The 23,437-nt window shown below is 37.6% G+C and overlaps 1 protein-coding gene across 2 annotated transcripts in view; it reads right to left on the reverse strand.

Annotated features, from left to right (window-relative positions):
* LOC145664772 (voltage-dependent calcium channel gamma-7 subunit) overlaps nt 1-23,437 on the reverse strand; it is a 282,980-nt gene that overhangs the window by 37,133 nt on the left and 222,410 nt on the right. For both annotated transcript variants that reach the window (XM_081731721.1, XM_081731719.1), the window contains exon 3: nt 3,588-3,665. In XM_081731721.1, the coding sequence (XP_081587847.1) occupies nt 3,588-3,665 (78 nt within the window). The remainder of the gene's footprint in view (nt 1-3,587; nt 3,666-23,437) is intronic.

Raw genomic sequence — 23,437 nt, forward strand, 5'->3', positions numbered from 1 at the left:
TTTAGAAAATGGTTGAGAAAAATGGGCACCCCTTGTTTTTCTCTGTTGATCAGATAGATTCCTGTGACATAAAAGCCCTGACTGCTATTTTTCATATTTATAACTGTAAGTATGCCCTAACTAGGAGTTCTGTTGTAGTCCCCTCCACAGAACTCTCCAGGTGACGTACACAAACGCCCGCGTGACGTCCGCATACAAACTGGCAACGCTGCTACCATGGCGAGCCTACGAATCAGCATTAATCTGTGAGCTTCCCACCAGGGGAGATTACCACTTGGAATTCGGCGCTGGACGGAGCATGTAGTGAGCTCACACAGGAAAAAGAAGTGGAAACTAGGGATGGCCAGAACCGGTTCCAGAACCGGTTCTGAAAACCGGATCTTCAAGAACCGGTTCCGCTGGAACCGAAAATTTGTAACCATCCCTACGCTAAACCCGAGCTGCTGGCAGGCTGTGAACGATGTGCTAGATGAAACGGTGGAATCGACAGGCAGGCGCCCAGGCGGCGGCCGCTTGTCTTATTTGGCTAAATAAACTGGGTAACTGGCAAACTCATTGGCTAAACAGGCAAACTGGCCAACTCATTTGGCTAAACACCCACTGGTGGACCAAATTTTTTTTCTGGGGGCACAAGCGGGTCTGGGCGGGGAGGGCACAAGTGCATGGTCCTCTTTGCAGTGTTTTGAAGTTGAACTTTGTGCCTCCTGTACGGGTCTTTGGGGGCTATCGGATCAAGGTCTGGAACCGGTTCTGGAACCGGGTTTTCAGATCCAGATCTGGAACCGGGTTTCCGGATCCAGGTCCGAAACCGGTTCCAGAACCGGTTGTGAAAACCGGATCTCCGAGAACCGATTCCTCGCGGAACCGGTTCCGTCGGAACCGGAAATTTGTGGCCATCCCTAGTGGAAACGTGTTTCACGGCGTGATAAAATTATAAGTATCATTATTCTGTATAATCATTGGACGAATATTTATTCAATCAATTTTATATTGTAACATACTTTGTACTTATTAATGAATATTGGGTATCAGGCTAATAAATCTTGTGACTTTTATATCAGTGGTTTTGAATCATCAGTGGCTATGAATGACATGTCATTAGTTATTAGCTTTCCTTGCACGTGATTTATCTGTGTTTCTGAGCAGGTAACAAAGAAGCGCATTTCTGTTGTTTGCTACTTTGGCCGGCAACGAGTGAAATTTTCACTTGTTGTGAGTTTTTGTTGTTCCCTGGATCATATAATTTAGTATTTTACTTTATGATTCTTTTACTTAAATGAGCCGGCGCCCACAGTTCAGCCAAGTCACAGTGAGTGATAGAGCAACCTGTAAATCTGAGACTATAATCTTATTGTTTGCAATAACGTTTTATAACTCCAATGAACGTCTCGTTCAATTGCTATAGCAATACTGCCTTAAATTAATAAACTTCTACATACGTGAGCAGGGCCAGATCCAGGATTCTCTGAGGGGGGAGGGGTGCACCAATAACTACCAGTACATTTGAATTAAATTTGAGTTTTTTAAATGCCTTTAGGCATCTGTGATGTGAATGAGGAATTCCTTTGAAAATGCTAAGTGTCTGCTCTCGATGAATTCCTTTTCTTCAACCTTCAGCAGGGCCGTGAAGTGGAAAATCAGCGCCCGGGACGAGAGTATACGACGGCGCCCCCATACATATATTCCAAGCAATTTTCCTATCTTTTTTTCCTTTTTTCTCTCGAATTTTTCGTCCCCTTACTCCGGCACCCGGGGCCTACACCCCGCTCGCCCTCCCCCATGGCACGGCTCTGACCTTCAGAAAATTGACTTAAACTATTGACTTTGCAAAACTCACTGCAAGCTTCTCCTTTTACGTTAGTGTATATTAAAACGAAGGGCGGGGGGTGCATGTGGACCTTTGCACCCCCTAAATCCGGCCCTGTACGTGAGTGCATTTTTGTATCCAAAGTTCATACTTGAAATTCTAGCTTTGTAAATTTTAAGTTATGATAGCCATGCAGAATTTTCTGACTTTAGACGCCATGCAGATGTTCATTTGAGCCATCATGATTTTGATTATACATTCGTAATCGATAATTGTAAGACATTCGCTGCAAGTTCATGCTAAGGAAATATAACATACAGCAACACTTTCTTCATGATATAGAATTGTATGTATACATATCTCACATGAACCGAATACAAGGAACAAACTGTAAACGTGCCTTCAAAAAATTTTGAAGTCTTCAATGGATATAAATTTGCATATGCTGACTTGCATTCAATAGCATTCTCACATAAAGTTTTAACATATGCTTCCGTACACAACTTGCATTGTCATATAATGTTGCCAAATGTCTGCAACAAAATCTTCCAGAGTAAAAAACAGGGGTTAAGTGCCGTATCGCCGGACCAATTTTAGGAAAATTACCGGATCAATTGGAGAATTTATTTAAGTTTGTGAGGAAGAATGAGTTTCCTTGTTTTTTTTTTTTTTTTTTTTTTTTTTTTTTTTTTTTTTTTTACTGGGGTACAATAAGAATGAGTACAAGCCAGGTAAGGGAAATAGTAAACATTAAGAAAGTGGTTGTATTTGTTTATTGTTTTCGATGTTGCTAGCGGCACTGTATGTGGAGGCGGATGGACTATTTCACGGAGAGGTACACTTGTTTTACTATACGGATCCATAAATTGTAAAATGTACAGAAAAAAATTGGCAAGTCTTTAATTTGCCCATTTCACGTCGAGAACAGAACCCAACCAACCCCTGCCGGACTTCTAACTCGTTCCTACTACTACTATTATTACTCTTACTCCTGTTTCTACTACTACTAATACTTATACTATAGATCCGTATTAAAGTAATACTGCACGCCTAATGTAACGTAATCTAAACTAACTTCATGTAATCCAACAAAATATAACCGAATGCAATACATTTTGGTGCCTTTTTTTCAGTTTTCAAAGTGGCCCGGCGATACGGCGCAAATGCCAAAAACAGTATCTACTTTACCCGACAAATTCCACATTACCCGAACTTTCTCTACATACTGTCAATCTCAATAAATAAAGTTCAAAATATTACCATCCTATGCCTTCCTTATGTTAAACCTTTATGGGTAAATTTAGTAAATATACAAAGAATATAAAAATATAATTGTATTTTTCATTATAGTTATGTATATAGTTACCCTATTCTTTCCACTGTTGAACATATATTGTTGAACTTCGTCAATACAGAAAGGAAGTTTAAAATGGTATCCCTATACTTTTCGTGTGGACAGTCTTATATTATCGAACTTCGTTAAGCATAAAAATGAAATTAAAATATTTACTCTAATCTTTTCGATGTATTAAACTTAAATTGTGAGAAACTTAATTAAAATATAGTCACTATATTATTTCCATAACCTAGACTTATTCTAGAATTTTGTAAGGATAGAAAGATGTTTTAATATTTTTTTTTAAAGGAAATGCTATCAATATTGTATCCTATATTTATATTGTGGAAAGTTTCAGACTCAAGCATAATAAACACATCTTACAACTAATACTATCGAATTAATGTCTAAATATTATTGTAATTTAGTGGTATAAGTACTTACTAAGTATATTTTTATCTAACGATGGATCACTTTTTATCCTCTTTTCAGTTGGAAAGAAATCATGATATTTACAAGTTCCTGAAATGAGAAAGAAAAAGAAATAGTTTTAACTTTTGCACTTCCAAATTATAATACAAGCATTGAATAAAAACGTATCTATTTTAATTTTCTTTGAGGTAAATTATAACTATGTTCATAATTATTAAAGAGTTTGTGTGTCACTGCTAGAAGACATGATCTAATAGATAGCAGCGCTTTCTGTTTATTTTCTACATATACAGTACATAGGGGAGAGTGGTATAGACAGCGACAAAAGTTCTCTGTGTTTCATGAAATTAATTTCGTAAATAACTTCAAAATGGAAGGACAATTTGACTATACTTTTCAGTAAATGAAAAATAGGTAATTTTCTGTACTCTGCAGCCATACCACCGTCATTTCCAAAATACATTTTACAAAACGGAAAGAATTTTTGTCGCTGATTGTACCTTCTTAATAGTGTATCTTGTGCCACCTAAAGATCTCGCATATGGTGACACCTAGCGACATTGCCCAAGCTTATTTCGTTGTTAATGAAGTGTAGTACGTTTGGTGCAAGTTGCACGTTAATTGTGTAGATATTGTGATCGTAAGAGTCATAAGGTGAATTTGTAAGCAAAAGGTAAAATTGTTCATTAATCAGTGGCGTATTTAGAATTTTGTTTCGGGAGGTTATTAACTTTATTTTCTGGAAATGTAAAAAATCTGCAAGATATTTCATTTACTGTAAAACAGTTAATAAAATTTTGGGGGCTTAAATACGCCACTGTCGTCAACAGTTGAGTTAATACAGATTTCCATCGTTAAAATTTATTCAATATATAATAATAACTAACAATCACCAGTTATATTGGCTTACGTATAATATACGTTTGTGCACAATTTCAATAAAACCTCTTGTTCAACCACCAACGCAACGGATGAACTAACAAACGGAAAGACATAAAAAATTCCTATTTCAATACGTAATAGCCATTAAAATCTCAAAACCGACTTTTTCTTTTTTTTTTAAAAAAAAAAAAAAAAAGGCCACTACAATACTTTCTTCGCTTGTATCGTCGCTCGAAACAGCGCCGTAACTTAGATTTTTTCTGGGGGCAAGCATTAATAAGCGTATTTAGGCCAAGTTGTTTTTCTAATTCTTAGCTCCCCTCTTTCCATCATTCTCTTACTTTTTATGGTCTCTCGGAGCCTGTGGGTCTTCCTACACAGGAAGGTCTGTGGGGCCGTTAGTTACGCCCCTGGGCCCCTTCCATACATGCCAAATTAATTAAAGGGACAATATTGACAAATCTCAAAACCATACGAATAAATATTATTTCTAGGGCCCCTAATAGTAGATTTTTTTTTGTTTTACTGAAATGGGCCTACGACTCATTTTTGTTTTATTTACCTTTTGTCGGTTGTATTGTTTATGTAATGTAATGAACCTGTTTAAGGCTTCATTTATAATTTCATTTTCGTATCGTGCATGGAATAAAAAAAGTCTTAAAGTGGGCCTCCCTCGAATGGCGGGAAGCTTCCCGGGGGAAAAGGGCCGTTGACCCTCCTGCCCCCCACAAGTTACGGCTCTGGTTCGAAAGTAAAAATAACAAAGTTCTATAACCATTGCTTTATTACGTCGTTTCCCATAAGGTATCATGTTATATGGAATTCTAAGAATTTCTGCAGGTAGTTCGTATCTTTCAAGTATCTAAGATCAATATTAACAGATGTAAACCATATTTACGAAGAAATTAAATGTCGATTAAAAGCAAGGAATTCGTGTTATTATTCAGTTCAAAATCTCTTGTCATTGAGAACTCTGTCAAGAAATTTGCAGCTTAAAATATTTTATAAAACGATAATCATGCCTATTGTTTTGTATGGTTGCAAAACAAGGTCACTTATTCTGAGGGAAGACCGTAGACAGAAAGTGCTTGAGAACAAGATCCTGAGATGAATATTCGGACCCAAGATGAACGGGAATGAGGAATAGCGGAAACTTCATAACGAGGAACTACATAATTTATACGATTTACCGAACATTGTTAGGGTCATTAAGTCTAGGAGGCTCACGTGGATAGGTCATGTAGCGAGAATGGAAAAAAAGTAGGAACACTTTCAAAGTCTTAACTGGAAAACCAATCTGAAAACGACCATTAGGAAGACCTAGGCGCAGATGGGAGGATAATATTAAGATGGATCTCGCAGAGATAGGAATACAAAGTAGAAACTGGAACCAATTCGCTAAGATAGAAGTCAGTGGAGAGCTTTTGTGAACGGGGCATTAAATCTTTGGGCCATAGAATTTGTTAGTTAGTTAGTACCTGAAATTATAGTTCCGCCAGATTTGCAGTTTTATTTTTATTCCTGAATATAATACGTGTTATAGTTGACGAGGTAAAAGATTTGTTCTTAGATGGAATGAAGGGAGAAAACAAAAAGTCTGAAAATAAACTTTTTCATCGTCTCTTCTTTTGATAACGTTACACCGGGGCGTGAACTTATAAACTTGCCATTGCTTGAACATTCGCGTGATTTCCGTGACTGTATATAAAACTGAAAAAGAAAAATCCATTTTACTCGAGCCAGCCTTCAATCTAACTGATGCCAATCTCGCACTAAAAAGACTCCTTAACTCTCGCGTGTTTCAGGAGATGGCGCTGCCAACGACCAACATAGCTAGGAAAAAAGGAGTAACTTTTCGCTCGGAAATTTCAGTCCGCGGGGAGCCGTATTTTTTAAGATCTAAAGTCTCAAACCTCCACAGATACACTTCCACGTGTATTGGGCACACCATCTTCTGCATTGCGGTTTTCCGGTATATCTCTGGCAAATAATTCTTTTACAGTATAGATAATAGAAAGTAGAGTGTAGTTCATGATCAAATCAGTAGGTATGAAATTCTTGTATATGTTTCAACTTAATGTTTGTTTAATATGTAGTATGACGCTCACGCGCTTATTCTCACGTCCAGGGGTAAAAGTGAGATGGAACGCACAGTGACGCCGTTACGCCACTTCAAATAAATATCTATGGCGTCCCCTCACTTCCTAAAAAATTGCAAAGGGCAAAAATTGGCACGGGGGACAGCGTGACATCATGCGTTCCCTTACCTTTTCAGACCCACTTTTATCCCAGCTTACAACTGTTTACAAATAACCATAAATGGGGGGCCGCGGTAACTCAATGGTAGAGCGTTCACCTCTGGTGCTTCGGGTCCTGGGTTCGATCCCAGCCCCCGCCAAGTGGACTTTGTGGTGGACAAACACCGTGTGCGTGGGTTTTCTCGGGGTTCTCCCGTTTCCTCTCACTTTCTTCATTCCATCATTTCATTCATTAGTCATTATCGCCGTCTCCTTTAGCCTAACCGGCATAATCGTGGGATGTAAAACTCAAAGATTTAATTTTTAATCATAAATGGATACATACTATTAAATTTTCCTGTTAATTTATGAATCTCATAATTTACAAGTTATTTGGTTAGCTTATGCGCTTTCAGTGTTGGATACCCAAGTTCAATTTCCGGTGAGAGCTCATGTGATTGAGATAGCACGTTAGGCTGTAGGTGCACATCCCTTATAGGCTCAGTGATGGAAGAGACCCATCGTGGGTTTGAGTGCTATTGAAAAGCATGGCGTTTGTAACTACCTTCGTTTCAACAGCATTCATTTGTCAGTCGAATCTGGTAGGGAAAAAAAATTAGATCAATTTTTTCAGTTTTACGTCCCACGTTTATACCAGTTAGACTAAAAGGGATGGCGATGATGAGAAATGAATGAATTGGTGGAATGAATAAAGTAGGAAGAAACGGGAGAATCTCAAGGAAACCCATGAATACGATGTTTGCCCACCACAAAAGAACACTTGACGCGAGATGGGATGGAACCAAGAATCCTACTCACCATGGAGGTAACAATTAAATATGAATCAGAAGTACGGGGAAAACTAAAAGAAATAATAATTTCTAAATCGCATGCCTTTTCTGCACAAGGTTTTGGACTCTATTTTTGTGAGAGAGATCTTACCCACTGCAGTGGCTCACTTTAAAAAAAATATATATATATATATATAGGTCTCGTCTTATATAGCGTCGGCATTGACAAGAGACGTAAATACAAATCACTCAATTAGGATTAGGATTAGGAATTAGATTTCTAAGACTTTTATATCTATGGTTATGTTAGCCCGTCACACATATGAGGGATGACGTCATTCGGTGATCACACTGCCCGGGGAATATGAGAACAAGAAAGGAATGGAAAAAGGGAGGAAGCAATCTGGGACTATTATGTTAGGTACCATCCCTACATTTGCCGGTGTAAATAAGGAAAATCTAGGAAAAACCCCACTCAGGATGGCTGGCCCGCAAAACCGGTTACGCCTTTTCGACCGAGTGACCCTACCGGGAATCGAACCCGGAACTGCTCGCAGCCAAGGTGAGAGCGTCAGCAACTACACTATGCAGGACCACACAAATCAATCGAAACCAGACAACTAACCTATCTTCTCAACAAAATAAATATTAAAATTCCATAAATCACCGATGACTGGTTCGTAAGGTACTGCCAGAGCAAAATAAATACCAAAGTTGATCGGCTACTTTCCATTTATATTTTGTCTCCTGAAACAAGATTCGTTGAATATGCAGTAAGTCGCACATTTTCTGAAAGGTTTCCTATACCTTGTTTCCTGCTTCTTATTTCATGCCTGATTAGGGGCCGAGCTGCGAACATGTCATAGAAATTCGTTTTTTTTTTTTTCTTGTTTTTTTTAATCGGCCAGGTACGAACGCAACGGCCTTTCTTGCAGATTGAACGTGATAACCGAAAGGTCAAAGAAACTATTTTCACAGTTTTAAACGTTTATATGTTGATTCAGGTGGAGAAGGTTAAGGGTTGTTCGCTATCTCCCCTTCCGTCGAGCAGCCACCAGCGGTGAAAGAGATCGATGAGAGAGAGAGAGAGAGTCCTTCACCGCCCTTCCTTCAGGAGTTCATTTTGGATCCGCCCAGTAAACGTCGAGTCTCAATTCAGGTACAATACATTATGATGGCAGGCTACACAAAGGGGATAAATCATATTACCTCTAATTCAGCTCTGGGGGCCGCGGTGACTCAGTGGAAGAGCGTTCACCTCTGGTGCTTGGGGTCCCGGGTTCGATCCCAGCCCCCGCCAAGTGAACTTTGTGGTGGACAAGCACCGTGTGCGTGGGTTTTCTCGGGGTTCTCCCGTTTCCCCCCACTTCCTTCATTCCACCATTTCATTCATTACTCATCATCACCGCCTCCTTTAGCCTAACCGGCATAAACGTAGGACGTAAAACTCAAAGACTTCATTTCATTTTTTTTAAATTCAGCTCTTATTCGCTGGGCAGGAAGAAATATGTATTGTCGTGGGTCAAATTTGACCCTCGGGCTGCCATTTGCTTATCACTTCCATAGATCATTGAAAATATGGTAATATACATAATATCAATAAATCAGTACAGAAGAGTCGGGAGAATCGTCTGTGGAAAACTGATGAAGAAAGGCCATTTTTCTTCAGGTCATTATAATAGACATGGCGAGAATACCTGCTTCAGAGTTTGAGCTTCAGGACTGACTATTGGTGTTCGATAATCTTGAGGTCTGGGAATTAGTTGGGCCAATGTAGGCATTGTAATTTATCCCGCTGTTCGTGAAACAATGCTCCAACAACTCCAGTAGTGTGAATTGGCGCTTTGTTATCTTGGAAGATTGAATCATTTTTGGAAAAAATGTCTCTGGATCATAGCATGTAGGTGGTCATGTAAAATGTCCACATACTCACTGGAAGTAATGCATCCTGTAAGCATAACCCCTTCTCTGGAATACCAGGATATAGTGGTACACACCATTATAAATCCGCCGTTGCATGTCACAGTAGGAAGAAGCCAGTTCGGAGTATAAGTTTCTTTGGGCGTCCACCATATACAGCCTATGGTTAGAAATAAGGTGAAGGAGAATTCATTAGCCCATGTTGCGTGTTTCAAAGTGAGCGAAATAAAGGTCCCTTCACTTCACATTCACACACTTTTCCCACAGCAGGAGAGGTAGATGAGCCCGGTCAGAAACCACTGAACGTAATTTTCGCTAGTTGTAGTCCATCTTCTGAAGACAAATTGTGTTAGAAGATTACTGGCATGTTATTATCATCTAGAAACGGGGTTAAATGATACAACAGGGCTTGAATGTCTGAAGCGAATATATTGGTAAAAGAAAATTTATTGATATATGTATTGGTAAGGACCATTATGAAAGTTCCAGTGTATGTATGCGAGCATCGTTCGGCGGAAAGTTAGGTAGAAGAAACGAGCAAAAATTATCGGGTTAGCTGTGTTCTCGTATTGGTACCAAGTACACAGAGAAGTAGGACTGTCTATGTCTTTCTTGGAATTGGTGTAGCGCTATTTGTGCAGAACATAAGCGTAGTCTCGTGAGTTGTGCTATATTTTATCTGCTTCTGCGTTTTACTTCTCATAAAGACCACCAATATATTAATTTTCTCTCATTTTCTCTAATATATTAATTTTTTTTTCTCATCACCAAAGGGCTCCGCACAATTCTTATGGAATTTGGATTTCGGTGAAATTGCTCAAAACAGTGATATGTTGTAGATATCGTGATACTGGGATAGAGTCTCAATGGAAACAACCACCTATCACTGACCGTTTGGCCACTACATAACCACTTTTTTTTAAAACAGCCAAAGATAACGGTACTCTGTATTTCAGTGAAATTGCTTGAAATCGTAATATGTTGTAGCTATTGTGATCTTGAGAAAAAGTCTCAATGGGCACAACCACCAATCACTGACCGTTTGGCCACTACGGGAAAGATATCATTCCTATAAGTAATCTCGTTTCAAGGCTAGTATGTATTATTTATTTATTTATTTATTTTTGTCAGGAAAATGTCACCACATTCGCCGAATCTTATCTCTATGGAGCCCACGCTATTCTGAACCAGACTAATATCCGCCATTTGGAGCAATCCATTTCTTTTTCATTAACGTCTAGAAAGTTCTGATGAGAAAACTGTCATCTTTAATTAGATAAAAAGACTCAAGAGGACTCTCTATATACAGTTTCCGTGGCGTTCTTCTTATAAGAAGCCTTCCAATCTTGCTAGAATGTCATAGCGCTCTGAAAAGCTGCACTAAAGCAGACGACTATAAATTGGACATTAACGTGGGCAGTGGCTCATGTTATGATCAGTGGAGCCAGGCTATATAGAAAGAAATGAGTTATAACCAGGTCAAGTACTAATTTTCGTGAGGAAATCTTAAAAGACGTTCTAAGCTTCAAATCTGTCTACTGAAGTTACGATTTAGAACTCAGAGAAGAAATAATCTAAAAAAGTATTAAAAGTTTTGTGAATTACAATTTATCCATTTCACGTATCCATAAAAATGGTGAATGCTTATAAACTTTACTTACATACACGATGGGTAGGCCTATTACGATATTACCAACTATAATGAAACTTGATGAGAAGGACTTCCCTTTTACAAGGATGCCTATCTACTAACAAGGAACATCACCCAGGTGTCCGACTCCGATTTCAATGACATTTTGTTTTCTAATAGAGGGCATGTATGCATTATTTGTGAGGACAGAAATTTTTGCCATGGTATATGTTTTCTATTTTATATATATGCCATTTCTATTTTATATGAAATGGATAAATTGTAATTCACAAAACTTTTAATACTTTTTTAGATTATTTCTTCTCTGAGTTGTAAATCGTAACTTCAGTAGACAGATTTGAAGCTTAGAACGTCTTTTAAGATTTCCTCACGAAAATTAGTACTTGACCTGGTTATATATATATATATATTTTAAGAGTTGTGATGTGGATATTAGAGATTACTGCAGAAGTCCCTTACTACCCTTTGTAAACGAAGTGTTAATGAAAGAACAACCATGTAGATACATATAAGGCCTAGGGGGAAGTAGTATGGTAGGTATGACCTTGACGGCAGCCATCTTGAAATCCACCATTTTGAATTAAGGTCAAGTTTCTAAAATGAGAATAGGGTAATATGATACATAATTTCGGGCTAGAATTTAATCAAGTAAACAATTATAAAGTTAGTTTTAAAATACGCACATTTGGAAAAAGTTACAGGCATATTAATTGTTTATACTTACTATGGGCATAAGTCCCTGACCTCCGCTTCTAACCCGCGTATTAATGATAATAAGTCGATAAAAGTTTCAGTAATACATATTAGGTCTACAGGGAAGTGTTACGGTAAGGATAACCTTGACGGCGACCACCTTGAAATCCGTCATTTTGTATTAAAGTGAAGTTTTAAAAAATGAAAACCATAGCATGTGACACCTCATTTTAATAGCATTTTTTTTCCAAAAAGCCAATGGTATGCTTATTTTTGTTCTATAGTTAACCAGTATGAATTTAGGACTGCTTCTAATGTGCACCAAACGCCCATTATTCGATCTTTCAAATTGTCAATACTCCTAATTTTCACCTCATATTTTAAAATTCCAAGTGGCACTTTGCAGTTGTTGCCATGGCTTATGTTTGCTAAATTTATTACATTCTTTTAAGAGTTGCAATTTGTCAGTTCATGAATAGTGTTGGAATAAGGATCCAGCAATCTTTCTGAATTTTGAATACTTGCAATGTAATTATTTATTTCCTATTCTTGCCCTTCAAACACTCGTTTACTGCCATGAATCATCGCGCAACGAAACAACTCCAACTTTGCGTTCAGGTAAACCGAAGATGTAACTTGTAATGGATAGTAGATGAGACGAAAACTCGATTAAGTTCGGGATCAGTTTTGATTGGGAACCGATTAAGTTACACCTCTTTATAAACAAGTTAGTTGTTTTCATATTATGTTCATGGTACAAACAGTGTGGATCGTAATACTAAAAATTATGGATGCAGTAAAATATCAAATAATACTTTCGATAAAACGGATACTTTCAAATATCTAGGATCTATATTAATAGATCAAAACTATATTCACAAAGAAATTAAATGTCGAAATTCGTATTATTATTTAGTTCAAAATCTTTTGTCATCTCGAATTTTGTCGAGGAATTTAAAGCTTAAAATATTATATAAAACGATAATCATAGCTGTTGTTCTGTGTAATTACGAAACATCATAGCTTACTCTGCAGGAAGAACGTAGACAGAAAGTATTTGATAAAAGATCCTAAGACAAATATTCAGATTCAAGACGAACAGGAAGGGGGAATTGCGGAAACTTCATAACGAGAAACCATATAATTTATACTGTTTACCAAACATTGTTAAGATCATCAAATCTAGGAGGCTTAAGTGGGTAGATCATGTAGCCAGAATGGCAGAAAGTGGGAATGTTTTCAAAGTTTAACTGGAAGTCCAATCGGATAAACGTCCATTAGGAAGACATAGCCGCAGATCGGAGGACAATAATAAGATGGATCTCGAAGAAATAGGAATACAAAGTAGAAATTGGATCCAGTTGGCTAAGGATAGAAGTCAATGGAGAGCTTTTGTGAACGCAGCATTGAACCTCCGGGTTCCATAGACCATAGAGGTTAGTTACTTAGTTAGTTGGTTACTCTTTACAGCCGCAAATAGATGAAAATGATGTGTGTCGTCTGTCAACATGTGCATGATACAGATAATCATTGTACTAATTAATTTGATAAACATTATCTGATTGTGTACGAATATTACACAGTCTTAATCTTGTGTACGATCTAAATTTCCTTTCTGACTGGAAATAAAAGATATTTGAGGACACAACAGCACTTAGAGAATTTTTACGGAACACTCGTAGAAAGATAAGGAGTACGTTGGGACAATTAAGCCGACCTGGCTTCAGCGTATTACTCTCTTCGAATCTCCATCTGGCTTCAGCTTATTTCCACGCTGGTCTAGTGTGGCCGGTGATAATAGCCGAATGGTCTCGGGTATTCGGCTTTGGATCATGAGGCGCAATTTATTAGGGTTTCGAGTACCTCTGATGAGCATAGTCGGAATTTTAACTGTCCTGGATATGTTTGTGTTCGTGTTCCGTGGCCGCTTTGGTAAGAGTTAAAACCCTGTACAAGGAAATTCAAGTGCTCAGAAAACTGGGGAATGATCGGTTAATCTTTGAAAGGAAAAAATTTCTAGCACGTATACCTTTGGTACTCGTGATCCCAGGTTCGATTCCCGGTGGAAGAGCACAAAAAATTATTTCACGTGATTCACTTCCATTAATCATCCTTCTTCTTGGGCCTAAAAGGCATAACTGTGACATGTTAAACTAAAAACCTTCATTTCATTTTTATTTTCGAACGCAGTATAGAAAAGATACGCCACAACACAGATTGCAGCACTAAGAGCTGAAATTCACGGATTTTCTTCGTAGATGCACTCTATTTATCTCTCCGTGTAGTTGTAAAATTAAATGGTATAATGAAAATGTGAGAGGAAATGGGAAAACCCCGAAAAAAAACATGGATACGGGGTTAAGGAGAGGTCGGGGCAGGGGAGTACACTAAAACAAATATTGGCAGAGTCCGAGTAGTCATGCATTCACAAGTAGCGTATCTGAGAAGCCATCCACCACTCTAGGTGTATTCTCAGACAATAACAGAGAAACAAGGTCACATTACGACTCCAGAAAATTATCAAATCATGTTTTTGAAGTGAAAATAAAATTTTAAATCTTTCATTACTATAAGCCGTCCTTCATTCATTTTTGTTTTTATAAAAATATTAATCACATGAACAGTATACATCGTTTGCATTCTGAAATACTTCCGTTTGAATACATATGAAATATTTTCCTGTATACACATTTGGTTTAGATACGAGTTATCACCCATCAAAATTCGGATTTGGACTTACGTTTGAGCCATCATTTCCAACTGCCTGATGTAAGTACGACATTATTTTCCACAATACGGAGAAATTGCAGAAAATAAAACCCTTGAGTAAAGGAAAGGAGTAAATGAGGTACGAGAAAGAAATATAGAGTGTTTTCAGTGTACAAGAACTGATGGATTCACAATAATTTATCTGCAAAACCACCAACTATACTACTGATATTGTTGTTTGCCTGTTGCCATGTTTCTTACTCTCTATCTGTGGCTTGTTGAGAATGAGAGCAGAAAATTGTGACGTCACAGAGTACTCGGCTTGGGAATGTCTGCTGTAGGAGGATAGGCAATAGAGATGTTGCAGGAAATAGTTCCCTCAGTTTCGTCATCTAGAATAGAGACAGAAATATATCATTTAATCCTGTAGAAATATACCATTTAGTCCTGTACAAAATCTTGGAATCTAAGAAACCCCACAACATATACAGATACATATCTATATAATGCAAACAACTGGAGATGGAAACATGTCAAATGTCAGTGTTAGCAACGGTCAGGCGGCGACAACAGCGCTAGACTGTGGGTGGCGCTGTATTGGGTCAAACTTCGTACTACGTAAAGAGCAGACGAACAGCACTTTGCAGTGAACTGATACTGATAGTGTAAAATGAGCGGTCGCTTTGATTTTCAAAGAGAACAAATTGTTTGCTCTCGACTACGTGGCGAAAGTGGAAAGTGTGTTGCTGTGTTAGGAGGGGTAGTGTTCAAGTCGGTGACTGCCTACAAAACTCACGGCAAAACCACATCGGCGAATAGGAGTAATGGTTGGAAGGAAACCTGTGACAGGTCCCGCCATGCATTAAAGCGGATTGCCACTCAGAACAATCATGCGATTGTAGTGCAAGTGTTAGACGAACTTAAGAAACACCTCCCACAGCTTGTCCGAACAATCACAGTCAGTCACGAATTACAAAAGAACATACAGGTCGTGTTGTACGGGCGAAACTGCTGGTAAGAAACCATAACGCTTTATCACGAAACCAATGGTGCTGTAAACATGCAACATGACGTTGATGGACGGAAATGAATGATATGAATTTATATATTACTTTTAATGTTACAGCAGATTGTAAACCTAAATGAGTTATGTAACACGAAACTACTGTTCTTTTTAAAATTAGATATATATGCTTTCCTTCCTCCCTTCCCCATTTCTTTATTCCTCCATAATTCCCCAGGGTGTGTAATCGTAGAGGGATGTTATTTACGTAGAGGACTAACATGACCATAAATGCCAAAAATTCAGAAATCTAACTCCTAATCCTGATCACATGAAGACCGAAAACTACACATTAAGATAGGCAATGATCGCGTAGCTTTTATTATCTCCTGTATCCAGTGTAAAATTTAACGATGAAAAGATTTCTTAAAAGCAACCAAGTCTGGAATATGTGCAAGACCAAGAATGAAACCAAGATCAAGAGTTCAAGTGCAAGACAAGGCTAAGATTGGATATGTAAGAGCAACGCCACCCGGGTCTTGGTTTTGGTATGTTGTCTTGTATTTGCTCATCACTACATGGAAACGATTTTTTTTATTTGATTTGATTTTCAGTTTAGCATCTCTTTCAGCAACGAAGCTATATGAGACATGACCTGCTGCTTAACTTTGGATCTGAATCACATGAGCTCCCTCCGGGAATCGAACCTGAGTCTTCCAAGTCAAAAGCGCGTATAATAAGCGCTTAGTCACGAGGGAGTTCTTCCATAGACACGACTTTTAAGCAGTGTTGGGACACCTCGCGTATGACCATCTACACATTTACAAGTCGTTTCTGCCCGTATGTTCAGTGAATATATCATGCATTCAGGTACATTTTGAACTCTCTCACACCACAGTTATGATGAATTCTATACATGTTTTATTTCTTTGTTTGTTTACTGATAGATCACTTCAGGGTATTTTTGGACGTGCTAAACATTGACCTAAAGTAGATTCTAAAAAAGATATCCAAATCATGTTCAAAAACACTGATTTATTATTTGCATTGTGTACATAACTATTGGAAATAAAATACGTATACTGTCCTTCGTACACTTGTCTGTCCTGTCCGTCTTCAATTGAGTTCTGTGTCTTTATGTAACACTGTGATTATGAAGGACGGGACCTATACTATTTACTTAAGCTTGGAAAGAAGACCGGAACTTGAAACATGACCAAAACTCGGTCTCTAAAGCGCGCCATAGACGCACGCACTTGCATTACCAACATGTATGAAAGGTTTCTTTCATCAAGCATCTTGAAAGAATTTTTTACCCACACACGTACCAACGTGCTGTCCAACATACTGAAAGTAGTTTGAGAAATGTGGAGGACGAGGAAACGCGTGCTTTTTCTTTCTGCAACTGCACGACCTTGGCATGCGACGGAGGAGAGACTCACGTGATTTCTTCCGCTGTCGTGATTGGCGGACCTAAATATAAAACAGCCACCTTGCATGAACGAGCCCATACACGGTAAACATGCACGCAGAACGGCAAAAACATCAAACATGTTTTCAGAAGATTTTGAAAACTTTTAACATGAGTGAACGAGGCCATACACGATCAACTTGCCTGTGGTTTTATCATTTTTCATACAAGTCGGGCTGTTTCTTCAGGCACGTGTTTACGTGTATGGGCTGCTTAAGAGAGCTGTACTTAAGAATAACGCTCAAAAGCGTTATTTTAGATTTTTTTTTTGGAGGGAAAGATCTACTTCATTATAAATACAGTTTCAAGTTTTTCATTAGCATGTTACTATACTAATTAGGGTAACGTTCACAATACCTAAACCGGATAAGCTCTGAAAATATAATCGTTACACCTAAATTTTAGGTCTTATGCCGTTTAGGTATTGTGCCGCCAAATGATTTTTAGGTCTTGTGCCATTTACGTCTAGTGCCACCAAATGATCTAGGTCCTGTGTCGTTTAGGTCGTGTGGCGCCAAATAATGTTTAGGTTTTGTGCCGCGTCGTCTACTAATTACAAGGTATTAGGGAGATAATTCCTCATATCAAAATAAGTAAAAATTTGATGTGAGCATGTGGAGAAAAGTCCATGATTTCAGAGTTCGGATTGTCCAAACAGTAAAAAAAAGGTAACACTCGTTATTCAGAACGCAAGAGAAGCCATAAAGTTGACAGTTTCTATAGATATACAACATTTACTTGACTCCTAGTCTTCTGTTCCAAGCGCTGCTATCGGCTCAAGGAATTCCACTCCCCGCTCTGTCGCTTAGCAAGAGCTGAACCCTTATTGGCTCAACGCACGGGTGTGTCGAGGGTGTGAGCTTAGTTCGCATATTTGCCACGGCTCAAGTCATTTTGGCAGCACTATAACACTCCGCATCGACGCATTCCGTGCTCATCTTATCAAGGCTTACTTTCTGCATACGTTGATAAGTTCTGGCAATTTTGTTGGGAACATGTCTGGGAATTACACCCTTTGGGGAATCCATTGCGCATCAGTAGACTTATAATTGTTGAAATATCCACTTTTGCATGCCGTATACATAACTTTTTTTTACACCGATATGGACCACCACTCCACAGTTTCTCATGTTCGAAGTAATGTGTTGCATTTTTTTTCACGCTTTTGGACGACCCTAGCTCTGAAACTGTGCACAGGTTCGTGTGAGTTTTTTTCTTAATTTGATATGAGGAATCGCGTCTTAAAATTTGTCGGTAGTACTTCATTAACAACCTGTATATCAAAACTCAGGAAGGACTTAACTTCCGCCTTTGGCTTCTCCAAATGACGCCCCTGATCACGCCATCGACCCCAGTTTTTCGTTCGTCTGTGTATCTCCAGATATGGGAGTAAAAACGTTAAAAGTGTCGAAGAAATAGATTTTTGATGGCTATAGATTCCAGACCGGAAGAATCTTACTTTTTCTATCGAAACCGGAAGTGATAATTCTACCTCGTACATTTTTAATACTGGAACCCCATAGACCAAAAACGGTGAGGTAGCTAGAAATTGTTGCTCGTACGGATCAGTATCCTATGAATATATTGTTTATCCATAAGTATCCCTCGGATAACTTATATCGGATTCGGAATTGGAATATACCCTAAGTAGATCTCCCTGTTTCGATGGGCTATTAAATTTCGTAGGTCGAGACTTTATGGTATTTTTACAATGTGAAACTTATAAATTACAATATAAAATAACAAGATGTAGAAATCTCTACATATAAAAATGAATTTTAAAACACATTTTTCTGACCAGAACAAAATGAATTATTTAATAATTATACGATTTTTGTTACAGTTTCAAGGACCTAACGTCCTCTTCATCAGACATTGAGAAAAGACAGATGACAGCAAATCTTATATCTTCCTCAGCCGTTAGGCTGACGGCTAACCTAACGGCTAACGGCTGAGGAAGATATAAGATTTGCTGTCATCTGTCTTTTCTCAATGTCTGATGAAGAGGACGTTAGGTCCTTGAAACTGTAACAAAAATCGTATAATTATTAAATAATTCATTTTGTTCTGGTCAGAAAAATGTGTTTTAAAATGTTATTGTGATTATCCAGAACCATGGAGTATATTTATTATAAAATTGAAAGTGACTAAGTATGTTTATGGCTTAATAATTCTTGAAGTACTCGACCGATCTCAATCAAAGTTTCAACATGGATGAGGTTCGGGCCTGAGATGTTTTTTTTTTATTACTTCACTTTAACGGCGCAACTTAATTGAGGAGGAGGAGATATGACATGAGGAGGAAAATGATTGAAAATGACCGATATTAGTGCCGAATCGATAGTTCTCGATGTCGCTGAGATGAACAGTGACACTTAAGATGCCGTTTAAATCCACATTCAACTCCGCAACTTGAGTGGGAAGGGGAATAAGAAGATATATAAAAATGATCGAAAATGACCGATATCAGAGAGCAATTAAGTAATAGTAGAAAGTGACTAGCTAACGGAACATATTAATAATTTTTCTTATTTGAACCCAGCGAAGAGGGTAATTGAAGCTAATTATTGTTATATTATTTTAACTAACAATGATACCACAACAACTCAGTCCAGAGTAAGTTCTTTGCGACTTTACTGAAAAAATTTAACAATGTAGATTCGAACTATATGTTGTCAAGTTAGTATTTGTTCTTGTACAGCTAATTCGGAGAATGGGAATGGTGACACATATTTGTAATGGCGAAGTTCCCAGTCTACAACAAGATGAGGACTAGAGTACTCGAAGGGAGAAGGAGCGGGTACATTCTAAAGGATCAATTCCTGACTGCTGCTGGTGGCAGATTAAGAGAGCTCATTCTCATGTTCTGGCGAACTCCCAACCACAGAGTCACTGTTTGGTTGTGAAAGAAGAAAGTAATAACAAGATTTAAAAAAAAAAAAAAAAAAAAAAAGAGAAGGGAAAGAAATTAGTTTCTACCCTTCTCACAACAACAACAAAACTTCGCGAAGTTGCAATGCGGTGACATCGATCCAAAGTCAGTAAAATTGAATTCATAGATGTTCTCCACGCTTGGCGCCAAAATGTTGGGAAAAAAGTAGTTGGTTTAATAACGAACAGTGACAGCTAAATTCCTTTTTACTTTTTTATTTTCACAATTTTTCTTCTTCAATTTTCAGTAAAGCTTCCTTACTTTTCATTCTCTTGAAAGAAATGGTGTACGACATACTAAATTTACAATGTGTTTATTAGTTTCTTTTTCATCTATTTCGTATTGTCCTCTGGCATCATCCAGAATAAAAACTTATACACCACAACGATCAGATGCAATTGTCAAAGATTTGTAACAAGTTTGTGGTTTAGTAAAACTAAAATTGTTTCCACGTGTCGCCTTGTTGAATTGTAACAAAACTTATGATCCAACAAAATGAAAAACATTTTCACATCTACACGTGTCGTTCAATATATAAATTTCCCTAAGCTGTAAAAAAAATATTTTTAAGGTTCATTTGTAAACTACAGCATACATGTGTCCTTCCTTATCTCTTTACATAATCTCCAATGAGATCCAGGTATTTATCTCACGGTTGCACCAATTTGTCCAAACACTTTGCAAAAAATCAGGGCTCTGGCTATTTAGCAACCTCCTCACATTTTGCTCCACTTCCTCATCATCAGTTTACAGGAGACCAGGGCGCTTATGTCGAACCTGAACTCTTCATCAGGGAAACGCAATTCAACATAAGAGACCTTGTATCTTCTTGACAAAAATGCTCACTCCTACTCAGCACGCAAACAAGACACAGAAATTGAAGAATTGGAGTGGGAATGGCTGTCACACCCTCCATACAGCCTCAATTTAGCGCCAAGTTACTTTATCCTGTTCTGATGCTAAAGTTTGCATTGCAAGGCAGAGTGCTAAATAGGCAGAGTCCTGATTTTTTTTTTTTTTTTTTTTTTGTAAGGGTTTGCACAAATTAGTCCAACGGTGAAACAAATGTCTGAATCTCAATGGAGATCATGTGGAGACATAAGGTAGGACCTACCTACACATGTATGTATAGTTTAGAAGTACGTATATCTTGAAAAAAATATATATATTTTACAGCTTACAGGAAACTTACAAGATTGAACGACCCACGTATATGTCGTCTTGTTGGATTGTGATAAGATTATGGTTTCACGAAATGAATACCTTTTTCACATTTATATACCACTTTCTCGAATTATAGAAAAATTATGATTCAATGAAATTAAAACTTTTTTTCACATTTATATACCACCTTGTTGGATTGAAAGATTATGATTTTAAAAAAAATGAAAAACATTTTTACATTTATACATCAACTTGTTGCATTGTAACAAGATAATGGTTCAACAAAATTGAAACAACTTCCATGTTTATAGTCAACTTGTTTGATTGCAAGAAATTTATGGTTCCACAAAATGAAAGGTGTTCTCGCATTTATATGCTTATCTTGTTGGATTCTCACTCTTTGAAGATTTCGTGAATTTAAAAGAATGTTTTAAAGTTTATTGTCAGTTTGTTCAGTTGTAACAAGTTGCTGATTCAACAAACTGGAAAAGCTTTTTCACATTTTTGTCACCTTTTTGGATTATGCTCCACATTCGCAGGAAGGAACTGTATCATGTGGGACGTGCTAGAATGTATGCTGACAGGAAAGAGAGCGAGAGATCGTAGAAGGCTACAATTAATGGGAAGGAAGACAGTGAGAGAAGTGAAGTCTTAGGAAGAGGAAAAAATATGTTGGAGTCTTATATGAGAGTAGGGATAGACCCTGTAGCCCAAATGTTGAAGTAGAAAATTAAATGTGTGAGGATAATAAAGGATTTAGTATTTTTCGGGATGAGTTTGAAAAGGTTATATCCGAGATTAGAAATGGAAAGGCAACCGGGATAGATAATATACGAATCGAATTCACTAAAAATATGGGAGAAAAGCGTAAGAAAGAATTGTTCTGACTCTGCAATGAATCATATGAAACAGGAGAGTGACCTAAACATTTCTTGAAAACGATCATGATAGAGATGGCTACTCAGAGAGTTGTGAGGATTATAGAACTATTAGTCTCATATCGCATGAGGAAAAAAGTTTGCTTCGAATATTGAACAGAAAGTTGTACAGAAGAACAAATGAAAAAGTTGAGGAGGAACAGTTGGAATTCAGGAGAGGTACGGGCACAAAAGATGCAATTGGATTATTAAGGGTAATCATTGAAAGGTTCATCGGAAAATGGAAATAGGTGTAGTTTCCTCGTGCAGAAGAAAATGTTTCTATGTATTGAATAACAAATGGCGTGCTCGGTAAAGTATTTCTAATTTAAAAAGACTTTTAACCGTTCACAAAGTGTTTCTAATTTCAGTCTCTAACGCGGCTTCAATAAATACGGAATCTTTAGTACGTCTTCTTGTCTTAAATGCAGATGCGATAACGAAGATTGTCCTTTCAGTGGCAAAACGTTAAATAACATTACACTACTATACTTATGCTATAAGTATCACGTGTTAAGTACTCAGATGCTAATGCTGAAAATTCGATCAGTGAATTAGCATCTTCTCAATGTTGCTTTTAACTTTACTGTCTGGTGAGTTTCTTGAGTATTTTTAAAAATATTTTTAGTGGTATTCTGGTCGTTGTAAGTCTTGACCCAGTGGGGGAAACATTCTAACTGTTGGCAACACATCCTATTTCTTGCTGTCAGCGTGGCACTGCCAAGTCACTGTTGACGTGAGCAAATTTCTCTCGTTATTGCAACTTCAAAGATACTGGGTTGATCATCTTCCATACCGTGAAAATGACTATGAATTTATGATGCGCCCAATTTTCACACGCGATTTAAACTAAATTTTAAAGAAATAAAAATGCGTTTCATATGTGTGTAAACATGATATTCTTTATTGTCCATAGTAATTACAAAACATATTTGTAGAAAAGCAATTTCCGTGTAAGTTTCCGCTAAACAACAAAGAATTCTATATATACATATATAAGCACTCTAGACAAAATGTTTAGTCTTCACGTGTATAACTTGCCTAATACCTGATAACACAGCCTCTGGTTTGGATAATCTCCTAGATTCTATTAGAACTATCTCCACGAGGCGTTGCAAGTACGTACTCAACATCAGCTCCAGCAAAGTACGGTTATGGGTCATTCCATGTCAAATCACCTAATTTTAAAACATGACTGTGCTTCAATGTCTCAGATTCTCTTCAAACTTTTTTCACACATAAATATCGATGAAATTATGCTAAATTATTTTTTCTCAGATTTTTTTTGGATGAGAAACTTACCGGGGAGAAATTTTTGAAAAATGTGAATTTGGCGCCAATTTCACTTTCCGCATTTCAAGTTCTATAGTTGGTACCACTGCTCCCAAGATGATTCAAGGGGGAAAAGAGAATAACGTTTTACTACAGGTAGCTGCGACAGAGAAACGAGTGCTAGTAAAAATACGATCGAATGTTAGAAAATGAATTTCCT

This window comes from Thermobia domestica, chromosome 11 (genome assembly GCF_964235325.1).
Source record: "Thermobia domestica chromosome 11, izTheDome1.hap1.1, whole genome shotgun sequence".
NCBI lineage: Eukaryota > Metazoa > Arthropoda > Insecta > Zygentoma > Lepismatidae > Thermobia > Thermobia domestica.